This window comes from Hipposideros armiger, unplaced genomic scaffold, assembly GCF_001890085.2.
Source record: "Hipposideros armiger isolate ML-2016 unplaced genomic scaffold, ASM189008v1 scaffold_1164, whole genome shotgun sequence".
NCBI classification, from domain to species: Eukaryota; Metazoa; Chordata; class Mammalia; order Chiroptera; family Hipposideridae; genus Hipposideros; species Hipposideros armiger.
In genome coordinates, this window is record NW_017732514.1 from 139,393 (window position 1) to 156,358 (window position 16,966).

Below are 16,966 nucleotides of genomic sequence, written 5' to 3' on the forward strand. Positions count from 1 at the left end.
ATAACGTTTTTCCTTTTCAAGATTTTATTGGGGAATTGGGGGAAGGGAACAGCATTGGGGAACCAGGGAAGGGGAAGAGACAAGTTGCTATCCTTTTTTGTTCTTCAGTCTAGTTGTGGAGGACGTTGCTTCACTGGCCCATGTTGGCATCATCATTGCGCTCTTCCTGGCTGAGGCAGATTGGTCGCTGGCCTCTGGATGGCCGCTCATGGTGGCTCTTGGCAGCTCACAATGGCTGCGGCCGCTCACACTGGCTGCTGGCCGCAGCCATAAGTTATACACGGTAGCTTATGGCAGCCCACTGCAGCAGGGGCTGCAGCCTACACTGTTGCCGGTGACTCATGGCAGCTCAGCTCCAGGTTGAGCTGTTGTTCACCATCTTAGCTGTACAGGGCAGTGTCACTGGCCCCCATGTGGGATCCGAACCGGGGCCCTGCTGCTCAGAGCTGGCATCCCAAGCCAGCTCTTAACCCAATATGCCACTCAGCCGGCCCCTCTCCAGTGATAACTTTTAATATTTTGATGTGCATCTTTCTTTTCTACATATAGACATATATTTATATATAATTAAAACAAAAATCAGACCATACTAAAATATAATTTTTCTGCAACTTACTTTCTTCCAATTTAGCAGATCATGGACATATTTCCAATAGTTTTACTATGTTCTTATTAATAGCACTATAGCATTCCACTATTTAATATACTGTGATTTATTTATCAATATACTGTTAATGAATATTTAGGTTCTTTCAAATTTTTTATTAGAAAAAGTGCTGCCTGAAATATCCTTGGCATATTTCTTAACACACTCATGCTAGTACTTCTATAGATTTCTAGAGGTGGCTTGCTGGGCACAGGATATGTGCATTAAAAGTTTTGATAGATACTGAGTTTTTACCCATTTGATACATGAAGCAGAGGCAGTCTGTGGGGTTTGGGATGGGACTGCAAACGAGGGTCCAACATTGTGGGCATTTGTCTAACCTGTATTATGGAAGGAGCTTGACTTTGAGCATCACGGAATCTTCTGCAGGGTAAATTTATATCCCATTCAAATGTAACAGATAAGTTCTGTATGGAGATGAAAAGATAAAGCTCTGCCTAGATCAACTTCTGATTTTAAACTATGATAGCCAATGGTTATTCTTTCCATGAATGCGAAAATTAATACAGTTTCATTGAAGCTTCAAACAGGGCAGACAGATCCTCCTCCGACTGAGGGCGTGGTGCAAGCTTGGTGACCCTTTCCTGAAACAGTAAACAAGAGGAGTTACTCTGGGCTGTGAAAAGAGGGGGGTGGTAGATGAGGGTAAACGGGATCAAATATATGGTGATGGAGGGAGAACTGACTCTGGGTGGTGAGCACACAGTGTGCTATATAGATAATGTATTACAGAATTGTATACCTGAAACCCATGTAACTTTACTAACCATTGTCACCCCAATAAATTAAAAAGGAAAAGAAAAGACAGCTTGCAAAAGCTACTAGGTTATGTAAATGAACTTGGGAATGAGAAACAATGACTTGATAATAGCTATGTCTTTAAAAGTCACAGTCCTTGTTTGCTTTGTACTAGCTGGCCCCCAACTCAGAAGTTTATCAAGTTACACCTCTTTCCTACAAAGCTTTCAAAAGCCATTGTCCTTGTCTTATGTCCTGGGAATACCATTCTGCCCAAATGTACAGAACCAAATCAACCGTGGGAGAAACACCCCTATAATGACCAAACCGTGTCTAGTCAGCAACCTCTGCCAGTTCTGTGTGAGCGGAGAGCACAGTCCCAGGCACAGCAAGTGCAGCCAAAGAAAATAGAACTGGGTTGTCCTTCACCTCAAAGACTGTATTTTGCAACTTGGACTTCAGGTATACATTTGAAAGAACTTCATTAGGGCATAACTTTCAGGCTGCGGGCAATAAGTAACTCCTTTTTAAATATTAACTAGGGCTTTATTTCTACAGTCCCCAGCGAATTCAGTGACTTGCTTAATTTTTCTACTGATTACTGACTCAAGTTAGCACATCCTTTTGCTATTTATACTCCCATCAGTGGCTCCTAAATTCCTCTGGGACAGGGGATTAAAGGATATTGTAATAAGTACCCTGTGTCTGAATTTCTGGGGCTAAATAAAATTAAGAAGTGGTCAGTTTTTTGGGTTCCATTTTCATGGATATCTCTGTCTTGTGATGAGCACTTGTTTGGGAGCATATCTGGCTGGTATAAGAGGGACGCTCCACACCTGGCACCTACTAGAGTGCTCAATACACCGTTAATAGGTGTTCAACAGTTATTTGTGGAATTAATGAAGATGGTGGGAGTGGGGGCGTTGGCATCTCAAAATTCATATGTACAAGATAGAACGTGGACTCCCCTGCCTCCCATTTTCGTCATCTCAGAAATGACACCTAGTCACTCAGGCGAAAGCCTAGGAGTCATCCTTGATTCCTCTTTCTCTTCCCTAAATGTTAAATCTAAATCTATCAGCAAGTCTGTCAAATTTACCTCCAAAATAAATCCCAAATCTGACCACTTCTCACCGCCTATTCTACCACAACCCAAGTCTAGGTCACCCTCTCACTCCCCTGTCCTACCGGCAAGGCCTGTTAAAGGTGTTCCCACTTTTGCTCCACGCTCGCCCCCTAGAGGTCAATCTCCCTATGGCAGAAGGGTGATTTTTTTCCCCCCAGTATAAATCTGATCATAACATTCCCTTGCTTAATGCCCTCCAATAACTTCTCATTGCAACTAGAACAAAACCATAGCCTCTAATGCCATCTGATCTGGCCCTGGTTCTTGGCCCAGCTCTGACTCTTCTCTCATTGGTTCATCTCACAGACCCATGTCCCCTCTCAGTCCTATGAAAATGCTAACCTTCACTAGCCTTTCCCCTCCGGCTGGGCTGCTTCTCCCAGATTTTCACTTGGATACGTCCACCTTCAGTCAGAGACCTTCTCTGACCATCCTCTCTGGGGTTCCTTCCACACTGTCCCGTGTGAAATCACCCAGTTTTTCCTTCATACCACTTATCATTATCCGAAATGATTTCATTTGTATGTTATTTATCGATTTGATTAGATGTGCATTGTCTGTCTCCCTCACTAGAATGTAAGCTCCGTGAGAAAGGGAAAGAACTTTTATTTTCCTCCTCACTGTATCCCATAAAATGCATGGTATATAGTAAGACCTCACTAAGTATTTGTCAGGTAAAAGAAAGAATGAAAGGAAGGATATATACAAAAATTAACTCAAAATGGACCTAAATGTAAAGACCTAACTGTAAGAGATAAATCTTAAAATTCTTAGAAGAAAACGAGAAAATCTTCACGACACTGGGTTTCTTGGATATGACACCAAAAGCACAGGCAACAAAAGAAAAAACAGATAAACTGGCCTACAGCAAAATTTAAAACTTTTATGCATCAACAAACATTATCAAAAGAGTGAAAAGACAACTAATAGAATGGGAAAAAATATTTGCAAGTCAGATATCTGATGAGGGATTAATATCCAGAATATATAAGTAATTGCTATAACTCAACAACAAAAAACCCCAGACAACCCAATTCAAAAATAGGCAAAGGACTTGAATAGACATTTCTCCAAGGAAGGTATATAAATAGCCAAGTACGTGGAAAAACGCTCAACATTATTAGTCATTAGGGAAATACAAGAAAAACCACAATGAATTTCCACTCACACCCAGTAGAATGGCTATCAAAAAAAAAAAAGGAGAAAAATAGCAAGTATTTAACAAGTATTGATGAAGCTGTGGGGAAACTGGAATCCTCATATATTGTTGGTTGGAATGTAAAATAGTGCAGCCATTATGGAAAACAGTTTGGCAGTTCCTAAAGAGGTTAAGTATAGAATCACATGATCCAACAATTCTATTCCTAGGTATAACCAAATAAACTGCAATCAGGGACTAAAAGAGATACTTGTATTCCAATGATTCTAGCAGCACTATTCACAATAGCCAAGAAGTGGAATCAACCCCAATGTCTATCTGAAGATAAATGGATTAAAAAATATGGTATACTATACAATGGAATATTAGTCAGCCCTGAAAAGGAATGTGATTCTGAAACATTAAAGACATATGTTAAGTGAAGTAGGGAAGGCACAATAGGATGAATATCGTATGACTCTGCTTATATGAAGTACCTAGACTAGGTAAACTCATAAAGACAGAAGGTAGAATCGAAAGTACCAGGAGCTGGGGGGAGGGGAGAATGGGGAGTTATTATTTACTATTAAACAACAGAGCAGAGCATCTGTTAGGGATGATTAAAAAGTTCTGGAAATGGATAGTGGTGATGGTTGCACAAGATTGTAAATGTACTTACTGGCTCTAAATTGTTCATTTAAAAATGGTTAAAACAGTAAATTTTGTTAGGTGTATTTTACCACAATTAAAAAAGTGAATTAAAAAAAGAAAGGATTGAGAGACAGATGGGAGAAGGATGGGGACTATGCTGATGAATATGGGTGAAGGTGAGGCAGAACGGTACCTGCTAGCGTATCTTTTAGAAACTTGAAAGAATATTGAAAATCCATAGCAAGGCAGACTTGTTCATGGCAACCTATGCATTAATATATGTTTGTGCCAGGGTCAAGAACTGAAGTTCAGTGCTTGCTACGGCTGAAGATTGCTGCCCCGTTATTCCATTTATAATGGCGTGAGTCTTATCGGATGAGCTCAAAGGCCCTTAAAATGATCCTGTCCTTTTTGGTGAAGTCGTTTAGGACATTCAGATGTCCTCAAGGCCCGGAAGAGAAGCTGAGCTGGGCTTCTTCTTTCACATTTTTAATCCCCGATGATTGGTTAAACGGGGGCAAGGAGGTCAAGTTTGCGATATATCCCCACACGTAGCATCATGCCGTATAAAAGCTAAACTCTCAGAATTAAGATGTGTTCTGCGATGTGCTATTATTTATAGACATGGAAGAGGCCAAAGGACAACGGATGAAGACAGGCACGGAAATAAACCCCGGCTACTACTTTTATCACATTCATAAACCAACAACATTTCAGCTGGCTTGTCTGCCAGGGAGTGGAAGTGCTCGTTTTGGTAGACAGCTCTCCTTAGTCATGAAATGTTTTGATTGGAAATGGAAATGGTTCTTTCCAGAGGTTTCAGAAACCCAGTTTGGGAGATTAATTTATTCCTGCCTGCTCCCCTTGTTGCCTGGCGATGGCAGTTGGGAGCCTCTGTCCACACACAGGGCTGCTATGTGCTGCCGCCGGTAGGAGCTGTGATGTTTGGTCAGGAATACTGGCCTGGTTGTTCCTCCCAGAGAAAACCGACCCCTGGCTGCTGAACATACAAGGAGCTTTATCAAATGTCGACTACATGAAATAACCTTTTTTGCAGGAACCAGGATATCTCCTGCCCCTCACCCCTCGAAATCCTGTAAATACTAATAAGTGAAGAGTGGTCTGCAGCATGTAGAAAATCCTGAAGTTGCTGTAGCATTCCTGTAAAACGTTCACTGCTGCCAAAACCCAACAAAAAACCTCACAGTAGTTCTCCATTTACAAGACAAGCTTATTTCTAAGATTCCTTCTCAAGTCCTGTGAATATACCTCTTTCTCTCTTATTTATATCTATACCTATATCTATATCTATCTATATACCTATGTCTGTCTGCTATCTATCATCTATCATCTTTTATCTATCACATCTATTATCTATCTATCTATCTATCTATCTATCTATCTATCTATCTATCGATCTATCATCTATCTATCTCACATATATCACATTGACTCCAAAATGGAACTAGTGCGAGTTAATTAAAATTATGTTTCTCCCAATCATAAAAACATGATCAAAGGGGAAAAAGGCAGCATTCATGCTGGGACCGCTTTAGGAATACAGCTTGAGGAAATGCTGGCTTCCTACTTTATAGACATGACTTGCACCTTCTGTGAAACAAAGAAATTAGTTTTGTCTAATTAAAGTGTTGCTCTCTATTTCTCAGTATGACACGTGCACTGAGGCATTCAGAATGATATCTAATTAGCTTGCTATTTTAGTGGATGGTCTCAGATGTTAGTTTTGGAATAGCTTCTGAAAATGAAAGTCTGAGCACGGCAGAATTAAAACAGTAAATAAACACTTGCCAGTGCATCCCGACGGTTGGGAGATGCTTTGCCACCAGCAATTAAATGGCCAAGAACATCACACAGTTTCACCTGAAAACCATGGATACCATTCCTAGAGGTTGACAAACACATATTCCTGAATACTTCCCTGGGCTAAACAAGCAGAAGTTTTCAAAAGACCCCTTGCAGAATGGATACTATGACTGGGACCGTGCTCTAAGAGCCTGAGCCTGCATCAAACTCATGGTGACCGTCTGGTCTCTGATGTCTTTAGGTAGGTTTCCATGGCTCTTTATCATTGGTTGAGTCCTATTAAATCTAAGGAAACTACTCAAGAAGTTACCACCATTCAGCCATTAAGCTCACCCGGACAGAAGATTTAGAAGGAGAGGGCTGCAGGTATGTGTTCGTTTAACATGTTTACTAGCCTGTGCTAGTTACAATAGAGAATGGATAAGGAAAATAGATAGATTCCCGCCCTCAGGGAGCTTACAGTCTAGTAGGTTTAAACAAAACAACTGGGATGGTCATGGCTTTTGGCTATTTTGTCCCTTGGACTGTGGGTTCAGGAGTTAGTCTAGGGGCTTTTTTCTCATTCATTTCTGTTTTTAGAAGCAACTGAGACCACTGGGCCTGAGTCTAAATCAGGGAAACTGATGGTTCAAGGGCCATGTTTGGTCTGCATGATGGGAAATAAGGGAATTCAATACATATCCAGACTGCTGATTTTTCTTGAAAACTGGAAGTTCTCCCAACACTGGGACCTGAATTTCTGCTTGGAGAGGATAAACTATAGCTGAAAAGTGGCTTACCCCATCAGATGGGTCATGTGATTTCTGGTTCACCAAAGTATCCACCACTCCCCATTGCCTTAACTGACTTTGTTTATTGCTGTTATCTACCTGGCTCCTGTACCCGTGAGTCTGTGAACCTAATCCACACAAATACTACCTTATGTGAGCTGAGGTCTTCAACATTCTCAGCACTTGCTAAGTGGGGAATTGCTGAACTGGAGTGGGGCGAAGAAAAAGCACTGCTATTGATTATGGTAAGCAGGATGCTGTGTGAGTAGATATTCCAACTGTTAACTCTGTTCCAATGTCAGGGAAAGATCCTTGAATACTTTGGGGCAGACATGACTTATCTTCACATCCTCACAGCGTTTAAATGATCTTTGCTTTTCCCATTTCAGACAGGAGGGCTAAGTGAACACCCTGGGCCTGGTGAGCATGGCGTGGTCCACAAACTGAGCGCCCATGGCTCGGAATCTCTATTTGATGGTGCATTGCAATAAATGTAGTCTTGGCCTATTAGGATCTGATGCTATAGCACAATGGAAGAGAGGTCCAACACAGCATAAGCTCTCTTCATGTGAACTTTGCGAGGGGAAACTTGACATCTATTATGACTCTACCAAATAAAGGGTAACAGCTCAGTTTACACTCTTGAGCAACATTTAAATAAATGAAATAAGATTCAAAGTGACACAGATATGTACACATATAAAATATACAATCTCCCAAATATACTAAAAAGTGATTTTGTCATGGTGACTACTATACAGTAATATTGTACTATATAGTAGAAAGTTGCAAGGAGAGATCTTAAAAGTTTCCGTCACAAGAAAAAAAATTATTGTAACTCTGTGAGGTGATGGATGTTAATAAAAGACTTATTTGTGGTGATCACTCCACAATATATACAAATATGGAGTTATTATGTTGTATACCTGAAACGAATATAATATCAATTATATCTAAATAAAAAAAGTAATTTTGTAATAGTCTTTAATTTAAAGGCCATATCTACTCTTCACAGTAGTAGGAATTTGTAACTCTTTATAGTGAAAAATAATATTAGTGGCCCTTTTGGAACAGTTTCACATAATTTTATAGGGGACTCTTAAAAGAGTAGACATAGAGAAAAGAGAGAACCTCAAGATAAATGTGGTTTGTTTCTTTGCCTTGAATTTTTATAAAGGCTCCTTTCAGTTACATCATAAAAGTTTCACACATGCCACAGTTTTATGGAAGAATATAAAGATGACGGAGCCTTGGCCCCTCCCCTGGGAAAGGGGAGAGCTGCCGTCTGATACAGACAGACTTGAGGATGCTGGGTTTTCATCTCCCCTAACACGCCCCCAACGGGACACATCTTTCCGGCAGCTTTGTGTTTCTAGAAGGGAGGGAGGATGCGCTGTGTCTCTTACCTGGGGCAGCGTTCCTTTCACTAATGCGGGGATATCAGCCTTAGAGTAACCAATGGCAGCCAGGCCATCATCAACATCCAGATTGAATAAGAATTTCCGGAGCGCATCTGCCAAAACAAGCCCAGCATCTGCGGTCCTGGCAGTGCGGGTGTCGGCCCCTAGAAGACACAAAGCGCTGACTGTACACAGAGTGGAGGAAGCTCACCCTGGGTGTAATTCAGGCACAAGGTAGCTGATGTATAGCCTACTGCTGGTTCCCTGACACGGAGGACAAGGGCGCCGCTGTGCCTCATGGGGGCCCGCCCAGCGGTCAGCCCCACAGAAGACAAACGGGCCAGGCCAGTGCAGAGAAGGCAGCTGGGGCAGCTCACCTGGCTCTCACATTTCCGATGGGCTGTTCCCCCCTTGTGGGGTGGGAAGGAGAGGAACAGAGCCAAGAAAAGAGGCACAGGAAGGAGACCAAGAAGGAAGGCTGGTGTTTGGATGAGGAAGAAGGGGCATTTGTAGCAGAAAACGCAGCTTACATAACTTTCAGGGCTTGGAATTTGCTGACATCTAGAGGTACACATGTTCAGTGTCTTTTCTCATGGTAGGAAAGGAAGACAAACCCTTTGTAAAAACACCTTGTGAGATACGGATCTATGTTAAGTACAAACACTCCGGTGTTCACTGCCAAAAAAGAGGAAAACGACAAAAATGGACTATCTGTGGCCAGGGAAGGAAGGGTTTCCTGTCTATAGCTACAAGTTTTTATTTTGGACTCTGTTACCACAGGCCAAGGTAGGTTCCTCTAAATAAATATTACAGACTCAGACAGAGCCAAGAACATGAAGATTCTCAGAAAACAATATTTAGTATGTAGGTAATAATATTGGTAAAGGGGGAGGAAGCTTCCCAAGGGTTGGAGAGATGTAAGGGTAGAATTTGGGCATAATTAACACAAAATCATAGAAATGTCAGTCTAGAAGAACAGGGGGTACTGCCCTCAGGCAGGGTGGCGGTGAAAGTTCCCAGAGGAAGGGAACTGACCAAGCCCCCAGCACTCCTGCACCCTTCCCCCCCATCTGTTCTAGTTGACCATCTTCACTATCAGGGAGTGAAACACCTTACAAATGGAAGGTAACAGTAGTTATTCTCCAAAATGCCTCGTGCTGTGGTCCAAGCCCACCTGGAATTTGCAAAGGAGGCTAGAACGTGCGGTTCACCTCCACACTAAAGCACATTATTAAATCAGTTTTCACCTTTCTCTTCCAGGACACTGAGGACTGTTTTAGTAATCCAGGAAAAGGTATAAATAGAATCAGATACAGGGCTGGTAGGGAGAGCAGCTGAATGGAAGGCAAACCTTGCCTGACAAGAGCAGTCTGTATTCCAGAGTGGCAGCTAAAGTATGGAGTAGGTGGAGTGGTGACACACGATATGAGGTTTATGAGATTTTTATTTTCCTGGGATTGCTGCCATAAAACACACCATCAAAACCTCTGGGTTTTCCTATGAAGTGTTTTAGAAAAAAAGAGGGTAGCAAAGCGACTACATTGGTATAAAGCTAAGAAAATCTAAGATTACATAGGGAAGCAACGTATTTAATGACTAAGTATAGAATGATATTAAACACATTTCCTACGCAAGAAGAAAGAATTGGTGGGTTCTACTGGCCTGGGTTTTGTCTCACAGAGGAATCGCTTTCTCTGTAATTTTGTTGGCTGCCTGGGAAGTTCTCTAAGATTTTCCCATTTCCCATAAAGCTCGTCTATTTTGACTCCTGCCTATTTTCACTGTTTGCATATTTACAAAGGCATCTGAGTCCCAGCAAATGACTAAACAACATCCCCAGGCCCAAAGGGAAAAGGGACACAAGACCCTTGGTAAAGCTGGCGCCACATTTTCAGCAGAACATGGTGGAAAAACCAAGGCCCCAGCACTGCTTCCGCTTCTCTGCCCTGGACTTGTTTCATGAACACTCCCGGCCCAGCGCCGGGAACTCAGCAAAAGCACAAACGTCAGTGTGAGAGAGAAGGTGGGGTGAAGCGGCACGCCGGAAGGATGTCTGTGGTCATTCCTACCTTTTTGGAAACAATCTCTCCAACGGCTGGTGCTAGAAGAGCATAATGAAGTTTTCTTTTTAACCTTTCCCTTCCTACCCTAAACGCAAGTAGGGGAATAAGATGTTTGGAAAGTTAATCAAATATTCGTTTACTTAAAAGAGGGCTCATCTTAGAAAAATAACCAAAATTTTACTCAACCCTAAAGCTATCCTGAACATAATTTTATGTGTTGTAAGATTCAAAAGGCACAGTTGGAATCTTATTATAGACATTATTTATTCTCCAGAGCAGTAAGCAAATTCTTCTTTTGGGATCGTTTTATAGTTTTTAGCTGTTTAGATTCTCTGTAATTGAGAATTTACTGTTACTTCCTCACTTAGATTCATTTTATTACCCGTTAAACATAATAAAAGCCATTTACAACACGGTAGTCTATAAAGAATTACAAGGGCCGGCTGAGTGGCTCAGTTGGTTAAGAGCTCACTCAAGAGTGTGAGCTCTGAGCAACAGGGTTGCTGGTTTGATTCCCAGCACAAGCTGAGCTGCTGCTGAGCTGCTGCTGACATAGGGTTACTCCAAAGTGAGCACAAGCAATATTTAGTTCCATTTCATTGTTAATAGGCTATTTATTAGAAACATAAAATTACAGAATTTTAGCGTCAATAGGACTTCGGGCAGGCCACTGACATTTTAGTAGTAAACTATCTCAAAGAAACATTTTTTTTTTTTTAAGCTGAGCCATCCTGCTACCTGTTGGCAGCTCAGCGGCTGCTCAGCTCGGGCTGGACACGAACCGCTATTGCTCAGAGCTCAAACTCTTGAGCGAGCTCTTAACCAACTGAGCCACTCAGCTGGCCCTTCAAAGTAACATTTTTAGTATTATCCTTGATGCTTTATCTTCAGAAGCAACTCTAGGAAATGCTCCACACACATGCGTCACAGATTTACGAGTAATGGTTCCTACCCAAAATTTCTGCCGTCTCCAGATGCCGCTCGGGAAACATCTGCGCGGTGAAAGTGAACACGGCTGGGGAGGTGAGCACCACAGAAAGGCCATGAGGCTGCAGACAAACAAGACGTGGTGAGCAGCTGGCCAAAGCTGGCCTTCAACCTGCATGTTCTAGATAGTAAATTACTTTACCCTGTATGCCAAGCAATCAAGAATTGACAAATACATTTATGGCAACTGCGAGGACATAGAAGATTTAATTAAAGAATGTATTATGATTTTTACCACCAGCGGGTGATCCACATTATAATCCTTTGCTTTATATGTCTTCACTAAGCCTGAAATTGGGTAAGACATTCCATGGCTAGAAAAGAAAGAAAGTCCTTATGTTGACATACAGATATCAGAAATTCAAATTAACAATACAAAGATAATCTTATGGGACAGCCCTTTATAGTCTTTTGACAATCCTGCTATCTCACAAAGTTACACATCCTGCTTTCTTTGATATAAGGATATGTTATTAGGTGCTCGGTATTTGGTGTTATTCATAACAAAACCTCTGAAATATTCAAATTCAAATGCTCATAGAATGGTATGCCATGAAAGCATGTTGATGCAGAAGTCGCTCCCCAAACACATTGGTTACCCTTACGATCTTGAAGAAATGAAGAATCCACTTTGAAGTGTCTTTAGTAAACTTCAGGGCATGCATTTTCTATCCTGCTCTGCAATGCTTTGGCCTCATGCTCCCACACAGACTGACAACGTCCGTGGGAGTTTTATGAGCCAAGATGTGCTGTGTTACACATGCAAACTTTACCTGCCAGTGATCTGTCCCACCAATAACATACATTCTTTAGAATGTTACATACTAATGGAGTTGAATCATAAATGATTATTCTAGCCTGAAGTTGCTTTCAAGAAAAGGCGCCATGTTTTTTTTATTTGTGGGGATTTTCTTTTTGGTTTGTTTTAATGGAAAAACTCTTTATGTCTTCTTGAGTTCTTAATGAACAAATAGGATAATATTATAGTTTAATAGAAAACTCAGAAGAGTAATTTTCTGTAAGATTCGTACACTGTAAGAATATAGTTACCATTAGTATATTGAAAATAAAATGTTTTATAATAGTAAAATGGTCTGTAAGTCTATTTATATGGGTTATTGGATGACTGTGCTTATTTACCAAATGATGTGCATTTCATAGAAAGATGAAATATTTTTGTGAACAGTATAATTATCTGTCCAAAAAACAGGTGCCCCTTGCCTATCATCTTTTATGAGGCGGATCGGAAGCTATCAGTTCTCTGAGTTGTTGGGTATTTTGGCATGTGTTTTACCTATCTCAGGCTCCAGAGTATTCAGAAAATTATTGCTTTGTGTGCTTTCATGAAGTGAAAGGGTACATGAAGCTTTCAAAGGTACCTTTCTAACAATATCCAATATTCTAGTTTCATTTCTTTCTTTCTTTTTTTAAAGATTTTATTGGGGATTTGGGGAAGGGGAATAGCCAAGTTGTTGTCCTTCAATCGTAGTTGTGGAGGGCGCAGCTAGCTCAGCTCCAAGTCTAGTCACCATCCAGCTAGTTTGATTTCTTTCAACCATTCTATATGTTCTTTAACAAAATGAAAATAATCCATAATCCTATTTCCTCAAGATAAATCATTATAGAACATTTCCTTCTAATCTTCTTGTGCATATCTTTAATTTATGATTATAGTGTGTATTCAGTTTTAAACATTGCTTTTGTTACTTAATAGTCTTTGTAAACATTTTTCCATATAATTTTATATTCTTTTAAAACATTATTTTTAATAGCCTTATTTTATTCTTCGAGTACTGCACTTTAGTTAACTATTCAAAACTGTTGGAAATTTAGGTTGTTTCCAAATTTTTCAATTATAAATAAAATTCAGGTGAGTATTGTTATAAGGAAATTCTGTGATGATATCATGATTTTTTAGGCTACATACCTAGAAGTAAAATTAGTGGGTCAAAGGGTATAAATATTTTTCAAGTTCTGGGGAGACTTTGCTACCTGCTTTTTAGAAAGGCCGTGACTGACAATCTATTTTCCTCTCAGCAGCAGAGTTTGGGGGTAACCATTTCATTGTACTCTCCCTAACAAAGTCCTATTCTTAATTCTCAGTGTTCACTGGTATTATTAATTCTCAGTGTTCACTGGTATTCATTTCTAAGGCAACATACAAATAAAGTTCTGTTCAAAACGATGAATTCTGGGCTATTAATAAAGATTCTGATCTCTCTTTTTGTGAGAGATTAGGAGAAAAAAAATACGCATTTGATGTTTTAAAAATCCACAACTCATGGCAAGGATGTGGAGAAATCAGAACCCCCATCCACTGTTGGTAGGAATGTAAAATGGTGCGGTTGCTGTGAAAAACAGTCTGGAAGTTCCTCAAAATTTAAACATAAAATTACCAGCAATTCCAAAGAAATGAAAACATACGTCCACACAAAAACTGGTACACCAATGTTCATAACCGCATTATTCATAAGAGCCAAAAAGTGGGAACAACTCAAACATCCACCAACTGATGAATGGATAAATTAAAGTGGTCTATCCATATAATGGCATGTTATTTGGCAATAAAGTGGGATGAAGTACTGATATATGCGTGAATGAACCATGGAAACTCTATGCTAAGTTAAAGAAACCAGACACAAAAGACCACATATTATATGATTCTATTCATATGAAATGGCTATAGAGACAGGAAGTAAATTAGCAGTTGCTTAAGACTGGAGGAGGATTGGCAGGTGACAGCTAAGGGGTACAGGATTTCTTTTTTGGGTGACAGTATGTCCTAAAATTGATTACGGTAATGGTAACTCAGTGAATATGCTAAAAACCACTGAATTATACATTTTAAATGGGTGAATTATATAGTGTGTGAATTATACCTCAATAAAACTGGTACCAAAAACAAAAACAAAAACTTTGACCTAATAAAGTACATTTGAATTAAGAAAATATTCCAGGACCCTAAATTAAATTTCTTCTTTCTATAGCATATTTAAATCTTACCATCTGTCCTAAATTCTAAACATTTTTTAAAAATTCAAAAGCAATTATCTTAGGTGAAGAAATAAAATCTCAGGTTTGCTCACCACAGATGAACACCAGCATTTCCAAAGCCAATGCCAGCAAAAGCACTTGCCAAGTGCATATAGGATCTTGCTTCAATATCGTCAGGATTTCTGACAGCCCTGTGGATGATATAAATACCTAACAAAAACACATCAACATTGGCATTTCCTACTGACTGAAGAGCTGACTTAGGGAGCGACCGGGAAAACAAGAAATGCAGCTCGGTAGGAAGAAAAATTAGGCAAGTTATTCAAGTGACATCTTGTCTTCTAAAGGGAAACTGAAGGTAAACACATTTTCTCATCAATGGTTTCAGCAAAGGCATAATAAATATTGTGTCAGGCTGCTCATGTGATAAAAGTGCCCAGGAAGCAAAGCACTGACCCTTGGATTGTGCGCTGGGCCTCATTCTTCTTCTTCATTTGTCAGTGACCTTGACTGCTGCTGTGAATGGACTTAGAGTAAACATATCCTCCGAAAGCACAGGGCCCAGACCCGTTCGCAGGAGCGAGTCCCTGTCGCCTGGGGCTACCTGCAGGATACACGCAGCCCGCCCATCTTTCTTGCTGGGACACTGCCCCACACAGGACCCACTGGAGGCCTCTTTTGTTATCTATGGAAACTGCACGTGTTATTTTAATATTTGTTATTGTGGAAGTGGGATGTTATTGTAGGACAGGGCTTTGCTTGCTCCCTGTGTCCCCAGCGCCACTTTGGAAAAACACACTCTCAAAGGCCCCTTTCAGATGCGGCTCTGCCTTCCTGCACACACGGCTTGGAAACCCTGCCCTGGGGAGGAAGCCTGCGACTGCCAGGCGAGCCAGTTCTCACTGGCTTTTTCGCCATGTTGCCTGGAGTAAGGAAGGGTTCCTGTTATGAAATAAGAGTGCCACGGCCTTTCCCCCGTTTCATTCGGAATGGTAAGGCGTTTGTGTCTCCTTTCCAAAAACCAATGTTCATTCCGTATTTCCTGATTAACAAGACGAAATGGTAGATGATAGGGCTTCAGCTTTTCCTGTGTCCATTTTACCCCCTCACCTCCCATCGCTGCTTGACCAAGCCTTCTGTTCTTCTCAAACACACTGGCTGACCATTACCTGTACCCGCTTCTACCCAGTCAAATGCTGCCATGCTCCCTGAAGGTCCCCGCGAGCCTGAAATAATTCCATGTCACTTCTCCCGGCTCCACTACAGATGCAGTCCAATCCCCTCTCCGGCGCAGCTCCCAGCTCAAGGCCAGAGGAGGCTCTGGGCTCACGTCTAGGCCTGACCTGCTGTGTTCTTGCCCTCCCTTATGTATAAGTGCAAAGGTGAGTCCGACTTTGAATGTCTTCATGTCTCAGGGATCAGCTTTCATCTCCAAGTGTCTCTCTGCTGCCTCAGGGCCTAGCATGGCTGTGTCATTCACAAATCTTTCATAACCGTTTAGGAAGCCTTTCGTATCTGTTGGGACAGACAACTCCACATGTTTAATTTTTAAAATCTAGCTCATGTGAGCGTGCTCACTGGTAGACTCCGTGTGCCTTTGCACAGGGCCAGGATGGGCACAGCCGACATCTGCCTCTGTGGTTCTCTAGTCTGCCCTTGTAGCCAGATCTCAGAGGACAACTCCCCTCCACTCAGCTTTAGTGTTGAGGATTTCATGATTAATCCTTCTCCCTGCATCCTTCATCAGTTAGGAGCTCCTATTTTGTACCCTCACAGGCTTTTGCCTCTTCAGACGGAAGGATCCAGTTTTCCTTTGCCCTCACGTGGCTCCCTCCCGTCTCTTTCATCCTCCCAGAAGCTTGCTGGTGTAAGCCTAGCATTGACTAACCTTTTGGTGATGGGACTTGCTCAGGACATCTCAGGACCTGGCATAGCACGTTTTCGGCGAGGGTGGAATGTGGTCTTTCTGTTCTAGTTCTAGCTCCTCTGGGTGACATACCTTTTCAGATACTTAGCGACGATCCGCAGGGCGTGGACTGCCCAGATGTCGCTGATCGGGTTGCTGCCCTGGTAGGCTGGCCGGGAGATCGGGTTTGAAGGGCAGGGGCTCCGCATGTGGTAGGGAAGGGCTGTGTAGGACTCCAGAGCATGGCTAACGAGAAGTATTTAAAAGGCACAGGTTGAAAACAGTGTTTTTGACGAGTCTGTATAAGATTACATATGGCAAATAAATCTTTATGGTGTTAAATTTTTAAATATTTAAGTCACGAAGCAAAGCACTGAATCTAAAAAAAGTATTTCCTTCTAAAGTATACTTACGATTGTATACCTTGCATTGCTCAAATACCATCTTACCCAAGGAGTATATTAATTACACTAGCCTCCTATTAAGAGGGTGATGTAGGGTGAGAACAATAACCCTGGGGTCATCTGCCCACATGTAAATTCTGGCACCAGATTTTCGCGCTGTGGGCATGGGGGAGTCACTACCCTCCCTGTGATTCTAAGACAGGAATAAATAATAGTACATCTTCATGGCATGACTGTGAAAATTGAGTTGACACCGGTAAAGTACTTACTTAGCACATTGGACCAGCACATTATAAAA

General features: G+C 41.4%; 1 protein-coding gene across 1 annotated transcript in view; it reads right to left on the reverse strand.

Annotated features, from left to right (window-relative positions):
• Positions 1-741: 741 nt before the first annotated feature.
• Positions 742-16,966, reverse strand: part of ADHFE1 (alcohol dehydrogenase iron containing 1) — a 29,287-nt gene continuing 13,062 nt past the window's right edge. The window contains exons 9-14 of the mRNA XM_019632702.1: positions 16,358-16,510; positions 14,451-14,549; positions 11,600-11,678; positions 11,330-11,426; positions 8,321-8,478; positions 742-1,251 (exon numbers count right to left, since the gene is read on the reverse strand). Of these exons, the coding sequence (XP_019488247.1) occupies positions 1,168-1,251; positions 8,321-8,478; positions 11,330-11,426; positions 11,600-11,678; positions 14,451-14,549; positions 16,358-16,510 (670 nt within the window). The 3' untranslated portion in view covers positions 742-1,167. The remainder of the gene's footprint in view (positions 1,252-8,320; positions 8,479-11,329; positions 11,427-11,599; positions 11,679-14,450; positions 14,550-16,357; positions 16,511-16,966) is intronic.